This window comes from Meles meles, chromosome 2 (assembly GCF_922984935.1).
Source record: "Meles meles chromosome 2, mMelMel3.1 paternal haplotype, whole genome shotgun sequence".
NCBI classification, from domain to species: Eukaryota; Metazoa; Chordata; class Mammalia; order Carnivora; family Mustelidae; genus Meles; species Meles meles.
In genome coordinates this window covers 35,742,140-35,767,242 of record NC_060067.1, presented here as the reverse complement: position 1 = coordinate 35,767,242, position 25,103 = coordinate 35,742,140, and the positions used below count along the sequence as shown (strand labels likewise).

Here is a 25,103-nt window from a genome sequence, read left to right as displayed (position 1 = left end):
GAAGCTACAGTTTCCTATTTCCACTTACAACAATGAGAACTTTAAAATATCATATGCTCTCATTTACTATGTGGAAATTGATGTGATTCCATGTCACATCATCTGGTTCTTTGTTCTTATTTTACACCCCCTCCAACTGCTAATTTATGCCTACTTCACTGCTTATTTGCAATCTACACAGACATTGTAGAAATATGAAGATAATCATTCAATTCTAACATTCCCTAAGAGTCTTGGAAAAAATTCTGTGAAAGGCAAAGCTGCAAATAAGTCCCACCCTGGTAAGTTTTCTTTTCTTTCTTTCTCTTTTTTTAAAGTAGGCTCCACACTCACTGTGGAGCCCAATGTGGGGCCTGAACTCACAGCCCTGAGATCAAGAGTGCTTAACCGGCTGAGCCACCCGGGAACCCCCCATCTACTAAGTTTTCTTATAAGAAATCTTTCTGCCATTTGAACTCCAACATAAACTCCTATCAATTAAGGTTCTGATATATGAAATTTTAATCAAGGATCCCCTAGGGACACCAGGGTAGCTCAGTCAACCAGCATTCTGCCTTTGGCTCGGGTCATGGTCTCAGGTTCCTGGGATCCAGCCCCACTCTCTCTGTTCTCCCCCAGCTCTTGCTCTGGCTCCCTCACTCTTGCTCTATCTCAAATAAATACATAAAATCTTGAAAACAACAACAACAACAACAGCACAAAAACAGATCCCCTAAGTTACTGGAGAATGTAACACTGAAGAATGTCATGATTCAGGAAAACTCACTTTTTTTTTTTTAAAGATTTTATTTATTTATTTGGCAGACAGAGATCACAAGTAGGCAGAGAGGCAGGCAGAGAGAGATGGAGGAAGCAGGCTCCCTGCTGAGCAGAGAGCCCGATGTGGGGGTCGATCCCAGGACCTTGGGATTATGACCTGAGGCGAAGGCAGAGGCCTTAACCCACTGAGCCACCCAGGCGCCCCCACTTTTTTTTTTTTCTTAAGATTTTATTTATTTGACAGAGGGAGACAGCGAGAGAAGGAACACAAGTCGGGGGGGGGGGTGGGTGTGGGAGAGGGAGAAGCAGGCTCCCTGTGGAACAGGGACCCAGACACGGCAGGAGCCAGACATGGCGCTCGATTCAAGAACCCTGGGATCATGACCTGAGCCAAAGACAGAAGCTTAACAGCTGAGCCACCCAGGCACCCCAGGAAAACTCATTTTAATAGAAGAACAAGAATATTAAGAAGATCTAAAAGGTCAGCAAAACAACATTATAAAAAAATCAAAACTTAGTTTGAAATCCTTTTTTGATAAAGACTTCCAATTTTCTTATCGTGAATCAATAAATGCTATGCATTCTGTTTCAGTTTCACTAGTGATGTCACATCTTACTATAAATTAAGTTATTCTGAAACCATGTGATATGTGAAACTTTAAAAATCACATATTGACTAGGAAAATAAAGGCAGTAACAAAAAGCAAATGCTAATTTTCTCAACCATTCATATACAATGTGTGTCTACAGTAATACCAGAAATCCAATAAAAAAAATTCTCATGGAAAAAGCAGGTTAAAAAAAATAAGGAACATGGGATATGGTCTTTGTTACGAATAGTTTATCTTTCAGGAAAAGGGGTTTTGTGGGTAAAACAGGCACCCTTATCAAAGAGGTAAAAATGAAAACGGGGGACGCCTGGGTGGCTCAGTTGGTTGAGCAGCTGCCTTCGGCTCAGGTCATGATCCCGGCGTCCTGGGATCGAGTCCCACATCGGGCTCCTTGCTCGGCGGGGAGCCTGCTTCTCCCTCTGCCTCTGCCTGCCGCTCTGTCTGCTTGTGCTCACTCTCGCTCCTCTCTCTGACAAATAAATAAAATCTTAAAAAAAAAAAAAAAATGAAAACGGTATCAAGCTTTAACATTTGTAAATGAAAAAACTGTTTTCTTCGACAAAGTTTTTCTCAAGCAGTGTGACAACAATGCAGATTAGGACCTTTTAGTAAATCCAATCAACTAACCAACACGACTTATTTTATTAAAGAAAAATCAGTCTACCCCTTAAACGTCAAAAACTAAATTAAATGGAAGTTTTATCCTACTTGTGACTACTTCAGTGACTTAGTGATTATTTCAAATGATGTGACATTTATATTTATATTTTTAATTACTGAAACTGAGTGACAACCTGCCCTCCTACCTTATAAAAATTTAAAACACATTCCTTGAGTGAGGTTGGTATATGATTATAGTGATGGTAAACTGATTTTGGTGCAAAAACCATTTGGTATCTCTGAGGTGGTGTCTCAGTCCACACACAGAAACCTAGAAATCTAGTTCTTAATTCCGTCCCCCCATCTATCACGGCAATCTTATTTAAGAATTGAAGAGGTGTGACTTTTTATATTCAGACTCTATGTAGAGACTGACAGAAAATATTTTAATGCCTTACACCTAGAAATAATTTGGTATGGAAACATCTTTAGGCTGTTAAAATAAACTCAATATTAAAAAGTAAAACAAAACCTTGTTCTCCATTTAATATTTTTCAAGTAGTAGTTTTTCTTAGAAGCTTGGTACAATGTCCTTTTATACTATAAGTGATAAATATTTATAATAAAGACAATATGGACAATTCTTTTTTTTTGGAGGGGGTGAAGGGGGAGAGGGAGAGAGAGAATCTTAAACAGGCTCCATGTCCAGCACTTTTGAGTGGTGGTGGTAGAGAGGGTGAGAAGCAGACTCCCCACTAAGTGCGGAGCCCAATGGGGCTTTATCTCACAACCCTGAGATCATAACCTGAGCAGAATGCTTAACACCAAGTGAGTCATGCAGGTGCCCCCAATATGGACAATTCTTAATCATCATGTATACATGTTGAAAGAGTCTGAAAACTGGAGTTCTAAGAAGTCCATTTTAAGTGCAACTAGGCAAAATTATTTCATCTTAAATTTTTCATCTCAAAACTCAAAACTGTAATGTTGGTCCTAACTATACCACAGTTTAAGGATCAAATAAGATATCAGATATAAAAAACCTTTCACAAAGTTGAAAATATTGAGCAAATGTAAGCTGTTATCTCACATAGTTCAACTGGAATAAGGGGGATCGAGTGTCAAGTTCTTCATATTTTTTGAGGAGTTACAAATCCCTTGTTTATTTGTCTATAAAAAAATAAGATATGCCCCAAGTCATACAGTAAAATTTTGTCCTTGATCTATACTATGAAAGGTTCATAGAGTTATAATCAAGATCCTGAGCAGTCAGTTTGAAATTTTTTGATGTTCTAAAACGTATCTGCCTAAATAATAAATACTATTTAATAACAATATGTATTATAAGGGATAATACCATTTTTCAAATCTATTATTGTGTCACTCTGTTAATCAGATATTTAACGAGGAGAGTTATAATTTTCCTATGTAATTATATTACACCTAGATGAGACTGCTTTACTGAAATGATTAAAAATGCATACCTTAACTAACTGTAAGAAGATAAACTAAACTCACATTTTATTCTTTTATAAGAGAAAAACAATATTTATATCTTTTACCGTTACATATAAATTTTTCTCTTAAAGCTTAAAAAACTTAAAACTTATAGTCAGTCCTACCTTTAGTTTGAATTCAAGCTGCGGCATGACAGATAATAACAAATGAGGATCTATTGCAAAAAGTTCCTGAATCAGATCAAATACATGTTCTGACAAATCACTTACTGATGATCTTCCCAGCACCAGGACTTGATTGAAAAACTAAAGGAGATATTAAACAAAAATAAAATATCTATTTCACTTAAAAACTTGGACAAATTTTTTTAATAAACCTGTCTAAAAAAGATATAATTAGGCATTATATATACGACTAGAGAGATTGAAACATATTTCAGTTACTAATATTTGATAGAATAGTCACTAAAACAGAATAAACCTCTAAATATCTAATTATGAATGTTATAGGGAAAAAGGAATTCAGTTGTTAGTTTTCTTCCAAATTAAGATGGTATTTCTAGGAATCTTCCATAAAAACAGAACAACTTTGATAGTTTATGTAATTCACTATAAAAATTTTTATAGATAAATTTCCTTATAATAGAAAAATTTTGAAGTCTCAATCTTTTTGCCTTTTACTTAAGTCTGACGAATTTTGCCATGAGTTTAGTAATAAAGACTACTTAAAGGTGGGGGCTGAATTCTTGTTTTTTTAAATGCCCAAAGTCAAAAAGGTTTTTGACTGAGAGTATCAAGAGAAAAAAGTGATGATACCAAAGCTAACTGATAATTTAAAAGAATGCTAGGAAGAAACAAAGAGAATATCAAAAGCACAAATTAAAAGACACCTAACACTCCCTGCCAATACACGTACACACGTAGGAAAAAAAAATATTAAATTTAAAAATGCTAGAGGCAGTTGCACATAACTGATGTAGCCTGTATATTTGGTATACTCATCAAAAAATATATTTCCTTTGAAAACTGACACATGTTAAAAATTCGAAAATACTCATACTTACTATGCACACCTCGGAAAAATAAAAAAATAGTTTTAAAAAATACACATATATAAAAATGATCACGCATAGAACACTAATTCTGGAAGGATATACTTAAAGTCCATTGGTAATGATTATTTCTGAGGACTGAGATTAGGGTATCCAGAGTTGAAGAGACACACTTTCCACAATATATTCTTTTGTGAAAAGAAACTTTACTTTTACCATGTTTAAATATCAGTTTAGTAATATAAATAATACTAATAATTCATACCATTAATATACTCTCACCTGGGTTTTTATATGTGGAAAATAATTCAACAACAGATAAATGCATACTTAAGAAAATAGCTATTAAAGGAAAACACTGAAATAATCTAAATGCAAAATAATAAGGAAATGGTTAAATTATGGATATATGTCAATTCAGAGAAATATTTATAGTCATTTATATTAAACAGAAATAATTTCAAAATATAGAAAATACATATAAATACAGACAATTCAAAATTTTATACAGAGGATATGAAAAAATAGACATGAATGTGAGCAAATGTGCAAACAATGGAATTAAAAATTATTTTTATTGTAGATTAATTTATTGATTTTTTAAGTTAAAAAAACTTCAATAAAGAAAAAAGTATTTTTATTAATATACAACAGCTATTTAAGAGAGAAACAAAAGAGTTCAGAGGAATAACCTAGAAAAATAAAGGTAAAGAAGGAAGGAGAAAGTGAAAGAGATCAGCATACTCAGGAGATAAAAAGTTAAATATAAAGGCAGCAAAAGAGGGGTGGGAGTTGTGGACAAGTTTTTATAAGATATCCTCTTACGCCATTTAAAAATAATGTCAAAGCTTACACAGTTATATTGGATTTGGTCACATCTGGATGTATCAGTTCTTTTATGTATTTGTTCCAAATAGATGAAACCGTTTATAGGCTAAACAAAACTGTATGTGAAAGATCTCATAATTAATACAATGGATTAAGAATTATGCAGTTATGGAATAAATATAAACAGAAATACATACATTGGCAATGCATGCCTCAATAGTTTGGACTGTCCTTTTCAGTAAGACTTTTGCAAGGTCAAAGGACTGTTTATTTAAGTTCTGAAACACAATAAAAATATGCAAAGTTACAAATGAATTTGTGAATTTATGAGAAAGAACCATGTTAACACTACAATCTTCAAATTGCCAAACTATAAAGCAAAAACTATCACTGAACCGCATTTAAGGTTTTACCTAATATTCTCTAGTCAAGTGGTCTTAAATGCAAAAGTTGCAAATAGCACTGTAAATAAAAAACTAAAATATATTAGACAGCCAAAGTCAAACTCTTTTTTTTTTTGTTTAGTTTTATTAAACTGAAAATGGACCTAAGGCTTTCCGGGTTTGTTAACCAATCTGACCTGCCAATTATACCCATGTATTCTAAATAAATACACCAACCTCCTACCTCCTACACCCCCACCCCCATGTAACCCACCATCCTAAGTACTTCATTGTCTAATCAATGTGTGATCTAAGAAATAGTACACCTGGAACGTGTTCCAAGAAAATTGGTCAATTAAGATAGTTTTGAAACACGGATTACTGTGTTTGCCCCTCAAGATTACCAGTGCACTATAACAAATTAAAGAGTCTGAGAAAGGCCACAGAAAAGACATATTCAATTTTTAAAAACATATTTGGGAATGGATTTCTTATTTTAAAGACTATCTATCAGCATCTCTATACTTTGAAGTATAGTTTAGTTTGGACTAAACAGATGCATTCACCATCATCTTGCACCTCTCCCAAAAAAGAGGCTGGGAAACCCTATACTGTAGGTGAGTAATCAGCAAAATTTTTATGCAAAGAGCCAGATGGAAATATTAGGCTTTCTGAGTCATACAGTTACTGCTGCAACTACACAGTTCTGCTGTTGAGTGTGAAACAGCCACACACAAAATGAAAATGAATGAGCATGCTTGTATTCAAAAAAACTATTTACATAAATGGGTAATGAACTAGATTTGTTCTACAAGACATAGCTTCTTGACACTTGCTCTAAGATTTTATTCCACTGAAAAAAGGGTAAGAAATTAACTTAAAATTAAGGTAAGCTTTCTATTTCCTAAAACAGTATATATATTTCCTAATCATAAAAATACTAACTAGAATATAAACACCAAGTATGCTATCTATTCTTCTGTTTTTCCCCTCTTATTTTGCCTGACATGCCCCCCCACCATTACTCTCAAAATTTTGGCAAATTACAGATTCGTTTGAATTAATAAAATGCAAATAATATTTGGAAGCAGAAGAAGAACTTCTAATTAATTGCATTATTAGATAAGTGCATTATTAGATACACTGTTCATCTAACATCTGATAATAGGTCACTGAACCATTAGAAGAAAAGAGAGGGAGGGTAAATATCAAAAATATGGTACGACTGAATCCAGCCCTGTGGTGGAGCTTGTGGAAAGCTAAGTCCTCCAGGTCCTTAGGAAGAAGTAACAGAGAAAAACAGAAAAACCAAACAGGGAGAAATATACAGCTATGAATCATCTCTTTCCCCTTAACATTAAACCATACAGTTCCTGCTTCCGCCCAAATCTTTTTCTGAAAATGCCCAAGAAAATCGGATTCTGAGAAGAAATACAATTCCTATGTCCCACATCTGTGTTACAAAGAAGGAACTACATTTTCCTTCCCCAAAAATCCTACAACAAAAAAACCCCAAAACAAAAAACAAACACCTAACCAAGACAGTACTTTCTTTCTAATTCCGACATTACAAGTAAGTGACTGTGAAAGATTTTGTCTTCCAGAAAACAGGAAGCACTTTACTGAATGAAAATCTTCTATAATATACATTAATCAATAAATCCCCTAAAAAAAATAGCTCTAAGACTGATGTGTGTTACATTATTTTATTGGGGCTTGAAAATGATAGTGGGAATAATTATGTGAAATTGCAAACGGTGGAAAACAATTGTTTTATATGTGTAGTACTACCTTTAAACATAACCCTTAGTATCTTCATATTATACAGACCTTGTGTGCAGGAATGAGGTTAATAAGAATGGAGTCCAATAATTCTTGAGTAACTCCATCACCTTCCATGATGATAGAACTCATCAAGTCTAGCATGTGCATTTGTACCTTCTTATTGTGGCTATTGCTTAAAGAAAAAAAAAAAATCAAGCTTGAAAATTATACTTCCCAGTTTAAAACAACTATCTCAGATAAAAGAACTGTTACTTGAAGAAAGCATACTAATTTTGACTGTTCTATTTACTTTCTTGCTCTGCTAACTATAACAACAGCTGTAAGGCATTGTAAAGTAGTTTACAAAATCAAAGACTTTTAGAATGAATTAAGTCACCACACAATTAGGAGTCAAAGAGTGGGTTAAATCAACCAAACAAAAACATCAGCTTCAACGAAAGGACATCTTGCTTATTTGTCCCCAGATTTTAAAGGGTGATAAAATTTTAATTAAGAAAACAAAAAAAGTACAAGATAATGATAATAGACAGTTTTTCATCCTTTTACATATTAATACATTTCCCAAAATGAAACTATAAACACCAAAAAAACCTTAGCCAATACAAGTAATTTTAGCCATAATATCTTTGTCACTAGAGATTTTAGTTTACCAATACTGAAAATCAAAAGTTTGATATGAAATTTTTATCAGAATTTATGACTAGAAGTTTCTGAAAATGTCACTTAGGTATCTCACAAAGAATTTCAAACAAAATGAGAAGTCAACAAGGTATAAAGCCTAGAATCAGCTTTAGCCCTACCTTCTTAGCTATGCCAGTGAAGAATCAACTGTAGGCCTCCTCAATAAATACCTCTCTACTGCTGATCCAGTACTTAACCTAAGAAGACTGGCTATAAAACTGCTAAAAACAAGTAGAACATCTAGGCTTCTCTCCTTTGACTACAATTTTTTATTTATTTCTAATTTTTTTATAAACATCTTTGACTACATCTTAACTAAAGACTTAAAATATCCACTTTCACATTTATCAGATATATATGTAAAGATAAATCAAGAGAAATGATACAATTTAGTGATACTACAGATACAGGGATATAGAAAAGTTTAAATCAAGGCAAAATTCTAACATCATTTATGTATCTCTTACTTTTTAAAAAATTAACCTGAAATAATGTATAAGAGACCTGTTGAACAGCACATGTATGTGAAGAAATACCTTGAGTTTGGGAAAGGCACCACCTGAAAGGAGCAGAGGGAATAATCCCTGGAATTTACCAAGGTCTGAGACTAGAACATGTTCCAACCAAAGTGGAAAATCTCACAATTCACATCAATCTCACAATCTCACCATTCCTACCATCTTGTAATGAGAATGGTAAACCCACATATCCAAGCTCAACGAGCCCCAAGCACAAGAAAAAGAAAACTCCACCATGGTACATCATAATCAAATTGTTTAAAACCAGTAATGAAGAGAAAATCTTAAAAGCGGGTAGAGAAAAAAGATACATTATGTACAGAGGAACAAAGATTAAGAATGACAAAAACTTTTCATTAGAAACAATGAAAACCAGAAAATGGAGCAACATCTTTAAAAGTACTAAAAGAGAAAAAACAAACAAACAAACAAAAGAAAAAAGCCTATCAACCTAGAATTTTTACCATGAAAATAATCTTCAAAAATGAAAGTGAAATAAAGACATTTTCAGACATACGAAACCAAAAGAAATCTATCAGCACCAGACCAGAACTATAGAAATGCTAAAGAAAGTCCTTCAGACTGAAGAAAAACAATACCACATAGAAATCTGCATTGACACAAAGAAATGAAGAACACCAGACAAATGGTAAATGTGTCAGTAAATACAAAATAATGAGCTCCTCTTTCAAAAGGCAAGTCTTTCTTAATTTACTTGTTTGAGAGAGAGACCAAGAGAGCTCAAGCAGGGGAAGGGGCAGGAGAGGGAGAGAATCTTCAGGCAGACTGAGCTGAGCAGGGAACATGTGGCTCAATTCCAGGATCCCAAGATCATGACCTAAGCCAAAATAAGGAGCTGGCCACTCAACCAACTGAGCCACGTTGGCACCCCCAAAAGGCAAGTCTTTTATTTACTCCTAGCTTAATATGAATTAATTAGGTCAACAATAAACTTACATCTTTAGGTTCAGGAAATAAAAATATTAATGGATCAAAAGAAAAGTGTGTGTATGTACAAGTAAGAGGAAAGTAGAATGTCAGAGTGGGAAGTGGACTAAGTTGACAGTAAAGATCAACAAGAGGGGCAGAATGATGACAATTTCAAGAGTTTTAGAATTTTGTTGGCAATTTTAATTTTAAAAGAAAAAGTTGCAAAAATGTGACAGGATACAAAAAATGGCCACAAATTGTTCTATCTCTATATTCATATGGCTTTAAAATTCTGTTCCTCCAAGAAGATACGGAGTCTATCTAACAAACCTCTGAATCTGGGCTTGACTATGTACCTTCCTTGGCCAAAGTAAACATGAAGTGAACAGAGGTTTAAAAGGTGCTTGTGAGGTAAAGCACGTTCTTTCCTGCTATTTTTGAAACCCAGTCAGCATCTGAAGAGGCCTGGGCTAGCCAGCTGGATGATGAAAGTGTGAGAGAGAGAGACACATGACCTAGTTGTCCTATTATCTCAGCCAACTGCCAGATGTCCTGTCAACAGACTGCAAATAGAGGAGTGAGCCCAGCCCAGATAAAAAGAACTGCCAAACAGAATTAGGAGTTAAATAAAATGGGGTCTATTTTAAGCCAGAAAGTTTGGGGTTGTTTTGTCATGCAGCAAAAGCTAACTAACACAAAAGGTAAAGTTCATACAGTTTATCATTTTTTCCATGCCTTCATTTAGTTGCCAAAGGAAGCTTTTTCTCATGCAGTCTCTTTATAAGCTTCCATTTCTACACCAGTTCAGTCCAGTTCTTTCCTATTTATGCCAGGTTAAATTCTGTTCCTACCATTCTAGGGAAACAGAAAGCATGATAGCATAGTATCCATAAAAAAAATCTACAGAAAACTCTAGAAATGTGCTATCCAATGTGGAAGCCATTAGCCAATAGCCACATGGCCACTGAAAACTTGTAGTATGGACAGAGCCATAAGTTGAAATAATAATGCTTTTGTGGGTGCCTGGATGGCTCAGTCAGTTAAGTGTTGGACTCTTGATTTTAGTTCAGGTCATGATCTCAGGGTCATGAGACTGAACCCCATGTCAGGCTCCGAGCTCAGTGGGGAGTCTGCTTGAGAGTCTCTCTCCCCCTCTACCCTTCTCCCTGCTCATACATGTTTGCCCATGCTCTCTCTCTTTAAAATAAATAAACCTTAAAAAAAAAATTAATGCTTTTGGATACTGTAGAATAAAATATATTATTGAAATAAATCTAATTTGTTTCTTTTTAACCTTTCTTCACATGGTTACTAGAAAATTTAAAATTTATATGAGAACATTATGTTTGCATATAGTGCAATGCTGTAGAACATATCTCATGATGATGCTTGGTTTACTATTCTAAAAAACCCCACAAAAAACCCCCAAGCAAACAAACAACAGAATAAAACACAACAAAACACTGAACTGAAATCAGAGTTTAGGTTCTCCTATTCAGTGATTTGTCCTTGGGCAAGCCACCACACTCCCTACTCCCTTTCCTTATGCATTAATTTCCCTATTTCTCTAAAGAAGGAGGAATGCTTAAGGTTTTTTTCTCACTTGAAAATGAGAAGTCAGTGTGCTTAACCACTGAGGTACTGATTTTCAGCACTCACTAATGCTATTTATAATACTTATAATTTCCACTTCATAATTTAATATTTCATTACATATGGTCTCACACTTCTGAGTCAACCAATGTAACTGATACCTAAACTAAAATAGTAGTATAAGAGCAAAAGCAGCTTTCAGACAACAGGTTTGGTTATTTTCCTCTTCATGTCAAGTCTTCTAAGGGAAACATTTCATTATAAATCTAAAAGATCACAGTCGCAGGCAAAGTACACAATACTTCAAAATGCACAGCAAGGAAAGAGACAAATAGAAATGTTTAAAAAATAACTTACTTGATCACTGAGAAGAGAGTTCTAAAAAGCTGAATAAAAATTTCATTGCAATCTTCCAATTCGAAGCAGATGTTGTATGATTTAACCCAAGCTAAGTTCTTAAATAAATAAATAAATAAATAAATATTTATACTCGCACAGAATAGCTACACAAAAGCAAATCCAACACTACAATTTACAGAATTACGAATCTCTATTAAAGCTTACAAAACTATATAAAATTAAAGTCGTTAAACTTGTCATATACTGGGACCTTTAAAAAGACATATATCTGTTGGCATTAACTTACTCTAGTGGAAAAATACTAAATTGTTAGAGATTAGTAGATATATATACATACTAAATATAAGCAAGTGAAAATTCAACTTAATCCCTCTTCAGATTAGAAAGAATAAAAACAGAAAGATGAAAATAGAGTTTCAAGTAACTCCAAAGTACATCCCAGTGGAATGTACTTTATCTTTTTTTTTTTAATATTTTATTTATTTGACAGAGAGAAATCACAACTACAGAGAGGCAGGCAGAGAGAGAGGAGGAAGCAGGCTCCCCACGGAGCAGAGAGCCCAACGTGGGGCTCGATCCCAGGACCCTGGGATCATGACCCGAGCCGAAGGCAGAGGCTTTAGCCACTGAGCCACCCAGGCGCCCCTGGAATGTACTTTATCTTAAAAAAGACATTTTATTAAGTGGGATCTGTATAAAACAAAAAATTCATCCTACATTATAAAGTTACTGTAAGAAATTTTCTATTACGTGAATAGTGTGATATTTATTAAATTTTATTTTTACCTCTAATAAATAAAAGTATCTATTAAACTGTGGGCTCTTTGTATCCTCCAAACCTTTTAATTGTCTGGTAATAAACAAAAATATGTCCTGTTAAAAAAAAATGATAAAATTAATTTAGACACAAATACTTATCATTCTTTCATAATACACTATTAATAGTCTGTATACATATTCTCCATTAAACACAATAAAAGAAAATTCTCCTTAGCCAAATGACTTGGGACTGGCTTAGACCATTACTCCAAATAATGAGAACAAAGCAAACTATATCTTTTAAAAATGATAATAAAAATTATTACTGGCATAAATTTTTATGCTTTCTCATTCTTGGAGAACTGTAAATTCTCTATTTTGTTGCCCTTTCTTCTACTACAGAACGTCCACTTTACTCATTATCTTCATCTTGCATCATGGCAAACAATTATCTTCATTTTAAGGACCTGGACAAGAGTCTTTCCATTACTATTTTCTACATGAAACTAGTAATTTTCAGTAGTATGAATTTGATATGTGACCACAAACTTGTGTGGAACAAAAACAGTAATAGACTGGTTCAAGGGTTGTGCTTTTCATAACAATAGTATGCCATTTCTTAATAGGCTTATCAACATGCAAAAAAATGACTTTAGGACAACAGAAAAGAAGGCAGTTCAAAATACTAAAATTTGCTAGGAATAAAAATTATTAAGAATATGAAGTTAGCTCAAAAAGATCAATTCAAAAGAGTTCCTCAAACATTTTAAACAAAGGCAGAAACCTCTGAGATAAGCACAATATAATTTTGCATGTACTGTGCAGGGTGAAATAATAATCTGAATACATAGATTCTGTTACACTATTGTTTTATAAAGTGTCACTAACCTACTATTTATCCCTTCAATTCAACCACCTGGGCTTTGTGATGGGTTATTATGAAGGTTACATAGAGCAGACAGGGACTAGCTCTGATGTACATCTTTCAATGCCTCAATAAAAATACCAGTCATTTTTGTGGATATGCAATGAATTTTAACTGAATAATTCATCTGTTTTACAACTTATGATATAATCTTATGATGATGAAAAGTGAATAATAATAAAAGCTAGGTCTTAAAGGTAAGCTATAGTATAAAGTATAAAAGTAAACTAATTCTGTAAAGATTGTATTTACCTTAAGTTTATCATGGGAAGTATATGGAGCTTCTGGGGCATAGATTCGAAAAATGTCAGCCAAACAACATGCTACAAGGAGACGCACATCTTTATTGGGATTCCTGAGGAAAAATTCAGATGCAAGATGCAAGGCTAGTGGGAGATACTGCTGTTTTTCATCTTCTGAGTCCTGATCCATATCCATAAAAGTTTTTACTACCATCTGTAAAAGTACATAAAAAGAAAAAATACTCAACTCCTGATATTTACAAATTAGAAGACATATTTTAAGAAACTCATGCCCATTACAACACAAACTATTAATTAGTTACTATCAGAGGATTCACAATCAATTTGTGTAAATCTTCATTTAAGACTCTAATTATTTTAGGTAAAATTTAACCCAGATAAATAAATTCTTAGTCTCATACATACAACCAAATTCATTTGATATTCTGCAATATCATCAATTATGTTTCTTTTATATTTTATTATCAAAGCTGCCTTGATTTAGGTAGGCTCTTTCAAACTGCTCTCATTTCACACTTTAGTAGGTTTTGGATTTCACGAAAGAAAACCATGTTTAAGCATTTTTATGTAGCTGTACTTCTGATTAAAAGTTGTAATTATAAAATAACCTCTCTTATTGTTTGTAATTACAAAATTATCAAATGTACATTTTAGAATCACTCTAAAACAAAAAACCCATGCTCATTATTTGGAAGAATACTGTTAAAATATTCATATTGCCCAAAGCAGTCTACAGATTCAATGCAATTCTCATAAAAAAAAAAAACAGAAGTATTTTTTCACAGAACTACAACGAAGAATCCTAGAATTTCTATGGAATCACAAAAGACCCTGAATTGTCAAGGCAATTTTGAGAAAGAAGAACAAAGCTGAGGGTATTTTAATCCCAGATTTCAAGGCATACCGTAGAGCTGTAATAATCAAAACTACATGGTTAACAGGGGATGGGAAAATGAGTGAAGGGGAGTTCTAAGCACAGGCTTCCACTTATGGAATGAATAAGTCATGGGGATGAAAGAAATATAGTCAGTGATATCGTAATGGTGTTTTATGGTGAGAGATGGTAGCTACACTTGTGGTGAGCACAGCATAATGCATACAGTTGTGGAATCACCATGTTGTACATATGAAACTAATGTAACATTGTGTGTCAATTACACTTTAGTAAAAAGAAAAGAGAATTAAAAAAAAAAAACACACAAGGGTACTAGCACAAAACATATAGCTCAGAAATAAACCCATGCCTATATGGTCAATTAATCCACCAAAGAGGCAAGAATATACAATGGGGAAATGATAGTTTCTTCAATAAGTGGTGCTGGGAAAACTGGACAGCTACGTGCAAAAGAATAAAACTGGACCACACACAAATATAAAATGGATTAAAGACCTAAATGTAATACCTGAAACCATAAGACTCCTAAAGGAAAACACTGGCAGTAATCTTTTAGACATTGACCTTAAGTAATATCTTTCTGGATCTGTCTCCACAAGCAACAGAAACAAAAGCAAAAATAAACTCCTGGGGGCTTCTGGGTGGCTCAGTGGGTTAAGGCCTCTGCCTTCAGCTCAGGTCATGATCCCAGGGTCCTGGGATCAAGCCCCACATCGGGCTCTCTGCTTAGCAGGGAGCTTGCTTCCTCCTCTCTCTCTGCCTGCTTGTGATCTCTGTTTGTCAAATAAGTAAATAAAATCTTAAAAAAAAACCCACAACAACTCCTCGGACTACATCACGCTAAAAAGCTTTTGCACAGCAAGAAAATCATCAATAAACCAAAAAAGACAACCTACTGAAGAGAATATATTTGCAAACGATATATCTGGTAAGGGGTTAATATCCAAAATATATAAAGAACCCGTAAGATTCAACAACAAAAAAACCGAATAATCTAATTTTTAAAAATGGGCAGAGGACTCGAACAGACATTTTTCCAAAGAAGATATATATATAAAGATGGCCGAGACACATAAAAAGATGCTCAACTAATCACTAATCATCAGAAAAATACAAATGCAAACAACAATGCAATATCACCTCATACCCGTCAGAATGGCTAGTATCAAAAATACAAGAAATAACAAGTATTAGAGAAGATGTGAAGAAAAAGGGACCCCTCATGCACTGTTGGTGGGAATGTAAATGGGTGTAGCCATTGTGGAAAACAGCGCTGAGGTTTCTCAAGAAATTAAAAATAGAAACACCACATGCCCCAATAATTCCACTTCTGGGTGTTTACCTGAAGAAAATAAAAAACTAACTAGAAAAGATACATGTACCCCTACGTTTATTGCAGCATTATTTACAATAGCCAAGATACAGAAGCAACTAAATGTCCGCCGAAAGAGAAGAGAATAAAGGCGATAGACACACACACACTCATACTCACACACTAGAATATTAATCTACCATAAAAAAGAATGAAATCTTGCTATTGATGGTAACATGGATGAACCTTCAGAGTATTATGCTAGGTGAAATAAATCATACAGAAGATGACTTTTTATGTATTGAATTTTATCATTTTTTTCTGTGCATGCTGAGGTGATCATATTTTCCTCCTAATTCTGTAAGGAGAGTAAATCTCACTGACTGGTCTTCTAATTTTAATCCAAGTTTCCATTCCTAAAATCTAATTCTAGCCCAAGTTTCCATTTTAAAATAACACCAACTAGGTCATAACATTTGTACATTGCTAGGTTTGAGATGCTATTATATTACTTCAATTTTTAATTTCAATTAAATTGAAACTGTAATTTCAATTACTTTAATTCACAAAAGAAACTGACCTATAACAGAGATTTCTAAAGACAACTCTGTCCATTTTATTTTTTAAAAAATCTTTTAAAGATTTTTGATTTTTTCTTATTTTAGAGAGACTGTATGAAAAGGGGGATGGGCAGAAGGAAAGGGAGAGTATCTCAAGCATTTTCTGCACTAAGCATGGAGCCCAACATGGGGTTCAATCCCATGACCCTGAGCCGAAACCAAGAGCTGGACGCTTAATCACCTGAGCCACCCAAGTGCCCCCAATCTTGTCCATTTTAGAAATAAGGTTGTACTGGCTTCAAACAATTGATAAGTGATCCCTTTTTGCCTACTATATGAAAAGTTTATAATAATGCCGCTTTTATCTTTCTTCCTTATATTTAGTGAAAGTCAAATGCTTGAAGAATTATAATGGAATTTAGAAAATATTCTGGACTGAATGACAATGAAAATATAAACTATCAATAGTTGGGGGATTCAGTTAAAATTGTACTTATAGGAAATTTATAGCCTTAAATGTATAAACTACAAAGGCAGAAAGAACGAAAAACCAGTAATCTACATTTCCATTGCAAACAGTTAGAAAAATACCAAATTAAATAAAAAGGAGGTGGAATCAAAGGGGGGAAAGTTCAAACAGCCGTCAATGAACCTGAAAAACATACAAAAGAGAAAAACCAAACAATGCCAAATGTTGACTGTTGAAAAGACTAATAGAATGGACATGTCTCTTTAAGAATAAATCAAGGAGAAAGAAAGCTGGCACAAACTGCCAATATAAGGAATTAAAAAGAGGACATATTATATTATTCATCCTGATAAAAATAATGATACACTGGAGAGGGCTGTCACACAAAATACACTATCTGGATAATTCTATTTCTATGAAAAGAAACTAAATCTGAAATTTAAAACCTTCCCAGAAAAAAAATCTCCAATGTTAGATGGCTTCACTGGTGAAAAGTCCCAAGACTATGTAGATCTGTATAGTACTAGCTCCTCTGACTGAAATACCAAAACTTTCCAGCCATTCTGCTACAGCTTTGCATCCTGGTTTGGTATGCAGTTACTAGTCAGTGAGAGCCTACTTACTATTCAACTACAAACATCCCTTTGAGATGTTAAGCCTTATTTCTTGGTTATCTATTAACATTTTAGTAGAGATTATCTAGTTGGAATTAATAATGTAATACAGAAGATAAACACCTGAAGTTTAGGAATTCTTAGAGAAATAAAGAGCACCCAATGGGAACTGTGAAACTTTGAAGTCATCGGAGACATAAAGTATTCTGAAAGCAATCTGAGCAAGTTCAGCAGGAGGCAAGAGACAAAGTAAAAAAGGGCAAACTGTACTCCTAAATGCCATAACTAAGGAGTTTAAAATTTTATTTTATAGGAAATGGGAGTTCCTATTATATAGGAAATAGGACAAAAAATATTTGTCAGAAAAATCTATGTATTTGTCATCTATTGCTATGTGACAAAATACCCCCAAACTCTGTATGTACCTTAAAACAATAAACATATACTTGTCACACAGTTTCTTTGCTGGTGGAATTGAGAGAGTGACTTGGCTTGGTGGTTTTGCTTGGACTCTCTAATTAAATTGTAATTCATCAAAGCGGTAATCATCTGAAGGTCTAATGGGCCTACCAGGTGTGCTATGAAGGTAGCTCATTCACATGGTTGGTAAGCTGGCACTGGCTTTTGGCAAAGGGCATCAGGGGCTCTCCGGACAGCTGCTCTAAATGTCCTCATGGGATGGCGCTGGCCTTCTCCCAGGGAGTGATACAAGCACCAAGTCATAAATGGCAATCTTTTACGAACTAACCTCCAAAAACCTACACTGTCACTTCTGAAATAGCCTATTAGTTACTCAGGACAGCCCTATTCAGTCGAAATATAAGGAAATGAGGCTCATTCAGGGCCATCTTGGAGGCTAACTACCATATTATGTCTCATAATATTTACATCTTCTTTGGTACTCTCTCATAAAGACGCCGGTTTTGGTCATGTGACTTATTTTGGCCAATGGGACATTACCAAGCATAATGCAAGGCGAGGCCTGGTAACCAGGTACACGGAGAGCCTGGGATGCTTCCTACTGGAACCCAGCAGCCACGCTGTTAGGAAGACCAGACTATCCAAGAAAGAAGAGACCATACACAGAACCCTGGAAAATGAGTCAACATTTAAAGGCAGACTACATAGAAAACTCAAAGCCCTAGCTGAGTTCCCAGCTAAAGTTAGCTTCTAAGAGTAACCCTGGGTTACACCACATGGAACAATCATATCACAGAGCTGTGAGGAATAATAATTTTAACCCATGAAGTTCTTACTATACAGCAACGATTAAATTAAACCACATCCATTCTGCAGTTTTTAATATGCCTTCCTGTACTGCAGAAGCAGGAAAGCTAAAAATTATATATCCTTGGTCATCTTACATTAAGGGTTACAGTTATAACCTAGTTTAGCCAATCAGAGGTACTTATTCATGATTTGGAAAGTGGAAGCATGGAAGAGGTTGTGTTGCTATTGCTTCTGCTATTTTCTTTTTTTGGCTGGCACCTACGGAGCAAAGGCATTTTGTGGTATGCGGCAGTAGCAGCATTAAGCTTTGTCAAGACAGATAGGAAGGATTTATCCATTTTGTGCTGGTACTGATCTTTCAGGTGTGGGAGGCTCTGGAGCAATCATTATGGCAATGGTTTACTCAAGACAATATTTCTGAGAGGTAGGTATTACTGTCATCTAAGTTTATGGTTAAGGAAAGTTGTGCACTTGTAGGTAATCTGCCCTGGTTCACAGAGTCCCAGAACAAGATCAACACTTAGCACAGAAGGGAGGGGAAAAAAGAAAATATTAGAGGGCAGCACATATGATAAGGGTATAATTTAGTTGAAATTTGACTTCAGATAAATATCACATACATGGCTGTTTGAACTGGGGAGCACAATATAAAGCGTATTTCTTAACATGGGTTGTGGTTAAAAAAAAATCTTTGAAAGCTGTGACAGTGGTTATTATATTAGTTCCCCACCAGTATCTTATATCCTTTTTATTATTTTTATAAAGATTTTACATATTTATCGGATAGAGAGATAGACAGCACAAGTAGGCAGAGTGGCAGTCAGAGGGAGAGGGAGAAGCAGGACCCCCCTGCTGAGCAGGGAACACAACTTGGGCTCAATCCAGGGACTCTGGGATCACGACCCAAGTCGAAGGCAAACGCCCAACTGACTGTGCCATCCTGGTGCATCTCTTATATCCTTTTTAGAGTACCATATGGTTTCACTTCCACTAGCTACACAGAGTAGTCAAATTTATAGAGACAAAGTAGAACCGTGATTACCAGTGATTAACAAGAGGAGAGAATGAGGTCTCAGTATTTAATGAGGACTTTGTGTACTTTTAATGGGTACAGAGTTTCAGTTACGGATGATGTAAAAGTTCTGGAGGTGGATGGTGTACAACAATGTTAATGTATGTAACACCACTCAACTGTACACTTAATGGTTAAAATGGTAAATTCTATGTTACTTATATTTAACCACAATTTAAAAAATCAGTACAAATGACTTCTAAAACTGGGGAGATATTTTCTTAGCTACATGTTAATTAATGTTACAACCAGGTGAAATAAACACAAACATATCAAAACATGTAAACAAAACAAAACAAAAAAATAAAGTTCAGGATGAAATAATAATAGTATAATAAAAATAAAAACACAAAAGAACTTATGATCCTTGGGAATCAGCTAGTTAGGTTTTCAAAACTTTCAGAAAGGAATGCTATTAATATATTCATAAAATATAGACAAGTATAGCACGAATGACCTAACCTGGCAAAAATACAAATGAGGATGACTACACATTACTGTCCCTATGAGCCCAAATACAAACATCAAAAATGGAATCTTAAAGTGAATACAGTATTTTTGTTATAAATGGCTTTGTGCTCATATAGGACATGGGAGTAGGCAGAGAGGAAAAGAGGAGTAAAGTTAATATCTGGAGAACACAGGAGACTCTTTACTATTCTTGTAGCTTTTTAAGTCTGAAATTTTATCAAACTAAGAAACTAAAATTAAAAATGAATGCATTTACCACAAAATACAAGACATATATATTAATAGCTGAAATGAAAGTTTCACCAAACAGACTTGTCTTAAAAAAAAAAGTTTCTGATTTTAAAAGAACATATTTACCATTGCATAATTAGCTTGATACACAGATGTTACAGATCTAGGAATACAATGACACAAAGTATTCTAATTCTACTTTAAAACCTTAAAAATATAAATTGAATTACAGGTTTCTAAAGAAAATAATTTTGTCTGTTAACATATGTATCCTCAATGATTAGAACAGTGACTGGCACAAAGTGGGTGGGCATACACTTTTTTTTTTTAAGGGTTCAATGTTCAGTTTCCTTTAATGACCCCCATCTCCCTGAAGGGCAGGTACAGGCAACTAGGCGACGGCAAGAGATGTTCACTTGAAGATCTTGCCCTGATTGAAGGTTTTGCCCACATGCTGGAAGGCCCCCTCCCAGGAAAAGTACTCTCGGACCAGCGTCTGGGTCTCCTCGCTGCCAGGATCCAGTTTCCGCCAGGTATATGACTCGCAGTCCACCTGCCAATCTGGACTCAGTGGAAAGGCAAGCTCCTGGCCTCGGAAGACCCAGACTCCAGAAATGGAGCTGCTTTTGTTGGTTCCAAAGAGGATGACACTGGCAAAGGCATTCTTCCTCAGTTTGTCCAACCGCTGGAACATTCCAGTGATGAGGTTGCAACTCATGAAGGTCTGGGTGAGCTCTTCAGGGAAGCGGTACTCAGCGTACCACAGAGACCAGCCATCCTTATCAAGTGCTCCCAAAAATACGGCAGCGCCACAGAGAGTGTGTCCTCATTGGAGTACTTGCGCTTATATTCGTCCAACACAAAGGTACTCTTGGGCAGGTGAGCGAAGGGGTCCTTGGCCTTCGGCTCAGCAGCCAATGCCTGTTCACATTCATCTGTCTCCTCCTCGGGAGCAGGGGCAGCAGCCTTTTTCTCCTCTTTCCGCTCAGCCTGGGGCTTCTGCTTCTCTTCCCGATAACCTTTCTCTTTCCGTGGGGTGTCCTTTTTAGGCTGGCTCTCTGCAAACTTTTTAGCATCAAACTGGGCCATCTTCTCACAGAGTTTCACCTCCCCCAAGACAGCCCGGAACTGGGGCTGGTTAATGCAGGTGAGGAACCAGCAGTTGGTATTGGGGAAGGCCTGGCGGAAGGAAGGTTCCAGGACCTGTTTATAGAGTCACAACAGGGTGCACACAACTGTGATGTCAGCCAGTGTCACACATTCGCCCACCAGGAAAGTCCGCGTCTTCAAGTGAGCATCCAGTAGGCCCAGAATTCGCCTCACTTCCTCCTTTGCATTCTCTGTGGCCTGCTTGTTGTGGTGCATGATGCCCAAGGTGGGGAAGACGCTGGGGGCACTGTGTCGCCATCAGCAAAGCTCACCCACTGCACCACCTGGGCTGCTGCCTCGGGAGTACTTCCCTGCAGCTCCTCATTGCTCACATAGTAGGCAATGGCATTGCTCTCGAACACACAAAATCCATCGTTACCCTCAAATGCTGGAATCTTGCCTGCAGGAAATTTCCGGAGAAATTCAGGGGTGCGGTTGGTTTGGCCAAAGTGGAAGTGGGGTGGTGCGGAGAGCACGCGGACCTGAGCCCCGCTGTACTGAGCAGCAATGAGAGCCTTGAAGGCCCTCCAGTTTTCAGAATATGTGTACAGGGTCCCAGCCGCCATGGTGATTCCACAGAGAAAGGGGCATACACTTTTTTAAGAAAAATATTAGAATTCACAAAATGCATCTTTTTTTTTTTTTTTTTTTTTTTAGATTTTATGTATTTATTTGTCAGAGAGAGAGACCAAGAACAGCAGGCAGAGGCAGAAGCAGGCTCCCCGCTGAGCAAGGAGCCCGACGTGGGAATCAATCCCAAGACCCCTGGATCATGACCTGAGCCAAAGGAGACGCTTAACCAACTGAGCCACCCAGGCATTCTGCACAAAACACATCTTTAACATCTACTCTGATTACATACACACATGAGTGTTTTATATGTGTTTGTGTGTGTGTGTGAATGTATGTACACACACACCAACATTGTGACCCCTGATATATATTCCTACCGTTCTGGCATAAAACTTACTCAGTTCTAGATAATCAATTAGTAAGTATATATCCGGCTTTGTTTTTTTATTTATTTTTATTTATTTATTTTAATTAGTTTTATTTAGAATTTTTAAGTAAACATAATCCTAAACATGGGTCTATAGCAGGGGTCACAACCAGAGAAGAGTGACATGGAAATAAGGACTGGGAAGAAATGGAGAACATGTGCCCCAACTGAAGACAGAGTGAGCTTTAGTTAATTATTTCCAGGCGACAGTGCAGTAAAATCTTGCAAAATCATCCAGGTGTTTAGGACACAACAAATTTTTAAGTGAAATCATCTGATTTGAGAATTTTAGCAACTCCAAAAACTTCCCACTATTGCAAAGGAAAAGCAAAACATATCTACATGTTCTATGTGGTCCTCAAATCAACAATTTACAAACTGTTGGAAATAATTTAAGGAAAAATGTCAATACAGCCATCTTTTCAGGTAAATAAATTATTCTGAAAAGTTGTTTTCCCTCTTCCTTTGTACTTAATAGAGAAATACAAGTCTTTAAGCAGGGTTTAAAAAAACTATGAAGAGGGACGCCTGAGTGGCTCAGTTGGTTAAGCATCTGCCTTTGGCTCAGGTCATGATGCCAGGGTCCTGGGATTGAGTCCCACATCGGGTTCCCTGCTCAGCAAGAAGCCTGCTTCTCCCTTGTTGTGCTTTCTCTCTGACAAATAAATGTTATTTTTTTATTTATTTGACAGACACAGATCACAAGCAGGCAGAGAGGCAGACAGGGGGTGTGGGGTACGGAAGCAGGCTCCCCACTAAGCAGAGAGCCCGACACAGGGCTCAATCCCATAACCCTGAGGTCATGGCCCGAGCCGAAGGCAGAGGCCTTAACCCACTGAACAACCCAGGCGCCTCAATGACAAATAAGTTAAAAAAAAAAAAAATCTTAAACAAACAAACAAACAAAAACCTATGAAGAGGGGTGCCTGGGTGGCTCAGTCATTAAGTGTCTGCCTTCAGCTCAGGTCATGATCCCAGGGTCCTGGGATGGAGCCCCACACTGCATCTTGATTTTTCATCTTAAGTATTATATTAACTGGTGTTTTCTGCAGATGCCTTTTATCAGGTTGAAAAGCTCTCTTTTATTCCTTTTTTTAATTTCAAGATTTTATTTATTTAGTTGACAGAGAAAAAGAGAGAGGGGGGCACAAGCACAGAGAGTGAGAGAGGGAGAAGCAGGCTCCTTGCTGAGTAAGGAGCCTGACATGGGGCTCCATCCCAGGACCCTGGGTTCATGGATCTGAGCTGAAGGCAGTTGATTAACAGCTGAGCCACCCAGGCGCCCTGCTATCTTTTATTCCTAAAGTGCTATTAGTTTTAATGATGTGTTGGATCTTTTTTCTCAGATATTTTTTCTACAATTACTGAGATAACAACATGAGTATTCCATTTCATAGTAGTTTATGTTGAACTACATTAATATTTAAATAATAAGCCAAATTTGGGGCGCCTGGGTGGCTCTGGTTGTGATCCCAAGGTCCTGGGATTGAGCCCCGCATCAGGCTCTCTGCTCAGCGGGGAGCCTGCTTCCCTTCCTCTCTCTGCCTGCCTCTCTGCCTACTTGTGATCTATCTGTCAAATAAATAAATAAAAAATCTTTAAGAAAAAAATACTAAGCCAAATTTGTACTCCAAGAAAGGAGTGAATTTGCCTCCCACCTGCAGGGGACATCTGATGGTGTCTAGAGAAATTTTTGGTTGTAACATAGAGAAAAGGAGTTCTATTGGCATGTAGTGCATTGAGGCCAAAGATGTTGCTCAACAATGCACAGGACAGCTCCCCACAATCACCAATTGCAGGCTGAGTGAATCAATACGACCATGGTTGAGAAACATGATCTAACAAGAGGTTTGGCAATTTTATTGCTCTTTTCACTTTGCACATTGCATCTGAGATCTATCCGTGTTGTTGCATGTATCAGTTAATTTGTTCCTTTTAACCAAGAAGTATTCCAGTAGGGATATAGTTTAAATACCTTATTTATTTGATAGATAGATAGAGAGAGAGAGTACAAGTAGGCAGAGCAGCAGGCAGAGGGAGGAGAAGTGGGCTCTCTGCTGAGCAGGGCCAGATGTGGGGCTCAATTCCAGGACCTTGGGATCATGACCTGAGTCAAAGGAAGCTGCTTAAATGACTGAGCCACCCAGGTGCCCCAGGAATATAGTTTAAATATATTTTACATATATTTATGTATGTAACATATTTTACAGAATTTCAATCATTTTACTTTTTTTGAGACATGTTGACCTATTATTTGGACTAGTTTTTCACAATTAATGAATGAAGCCACTATAAGTATTTATGTATAGGCTTTTCTGTAAACATGTTTATATTATATCTCTTGGGTAAAAACCTAAGAGTTGGATTGTTGGGTTATATACTAACTGCATATTCACCTTTAATATTTATACAAATTGCCAAAACATTTTCCAAAGTCATTGTATTATTGTGCATTCCCATGAGCATTGTATGAGAGAGGCAGCTGCTATTCAGTAACCTTGCTGAGTCAGTTTTAGTTTTCTGTTTATTCTTAGCTATACTAGTAGGGGTGTAGTGGCATCTCACTGTGGTTTTAATTTGTATTTTCTTTCCTTTT

The 25,103-nt window shown here is 36.0% G+C and overlaps 1 protein-coding gene and 1 pseudogene across 4 annotated transcripts in view; both read right to left on the bottom strand.

Annotated features, from left to right (window-relative positions):
- PDS5A (PDS5 cohesin associated factor A) overlaps window positions 1–25,103 on the bottom strand; it is a 141,152-nt gene that overhangs the window by 74,570 nt on the left and 41,479 nt on the right. For all 4 annotated transcript variants that reach the window (XM_045990131.1, XM_045990150.1, XM_045990140.1 and 1 more), the window contains exons 3-8: window positions 13,494–13,697; window positions 12,344–12,430; window positions 11,555–11,652; window positions 7,521–7,647; window positions 5,505–5,585; window positions 3,593–3,733 (exon numbers count right to left, since the gene is read on the bottom strand). In XM_045990131.1, the coding sequence (XP_045846087.1) occupies window positions 3,593–3,733; window positions 5,505–5,585; window positions 7,521–7,647; window positions 11,555–11,652; window positions 12,344–12,430; window positions 13,494–13,697 (738 nt within the window). The remainder of the gene's footprint in view (window positions 1–3,592; window positions 3,734–5,504; window positions 5,586–7,520; window positions 7,648–11,554; window positions 11,653–12,343; window positions 12,431–13,493; window positions 13,698–25,103) is intronic.
- Window positions 20,693–22,095, bottom strand: LOC123932301 (annotated as a pseudogene).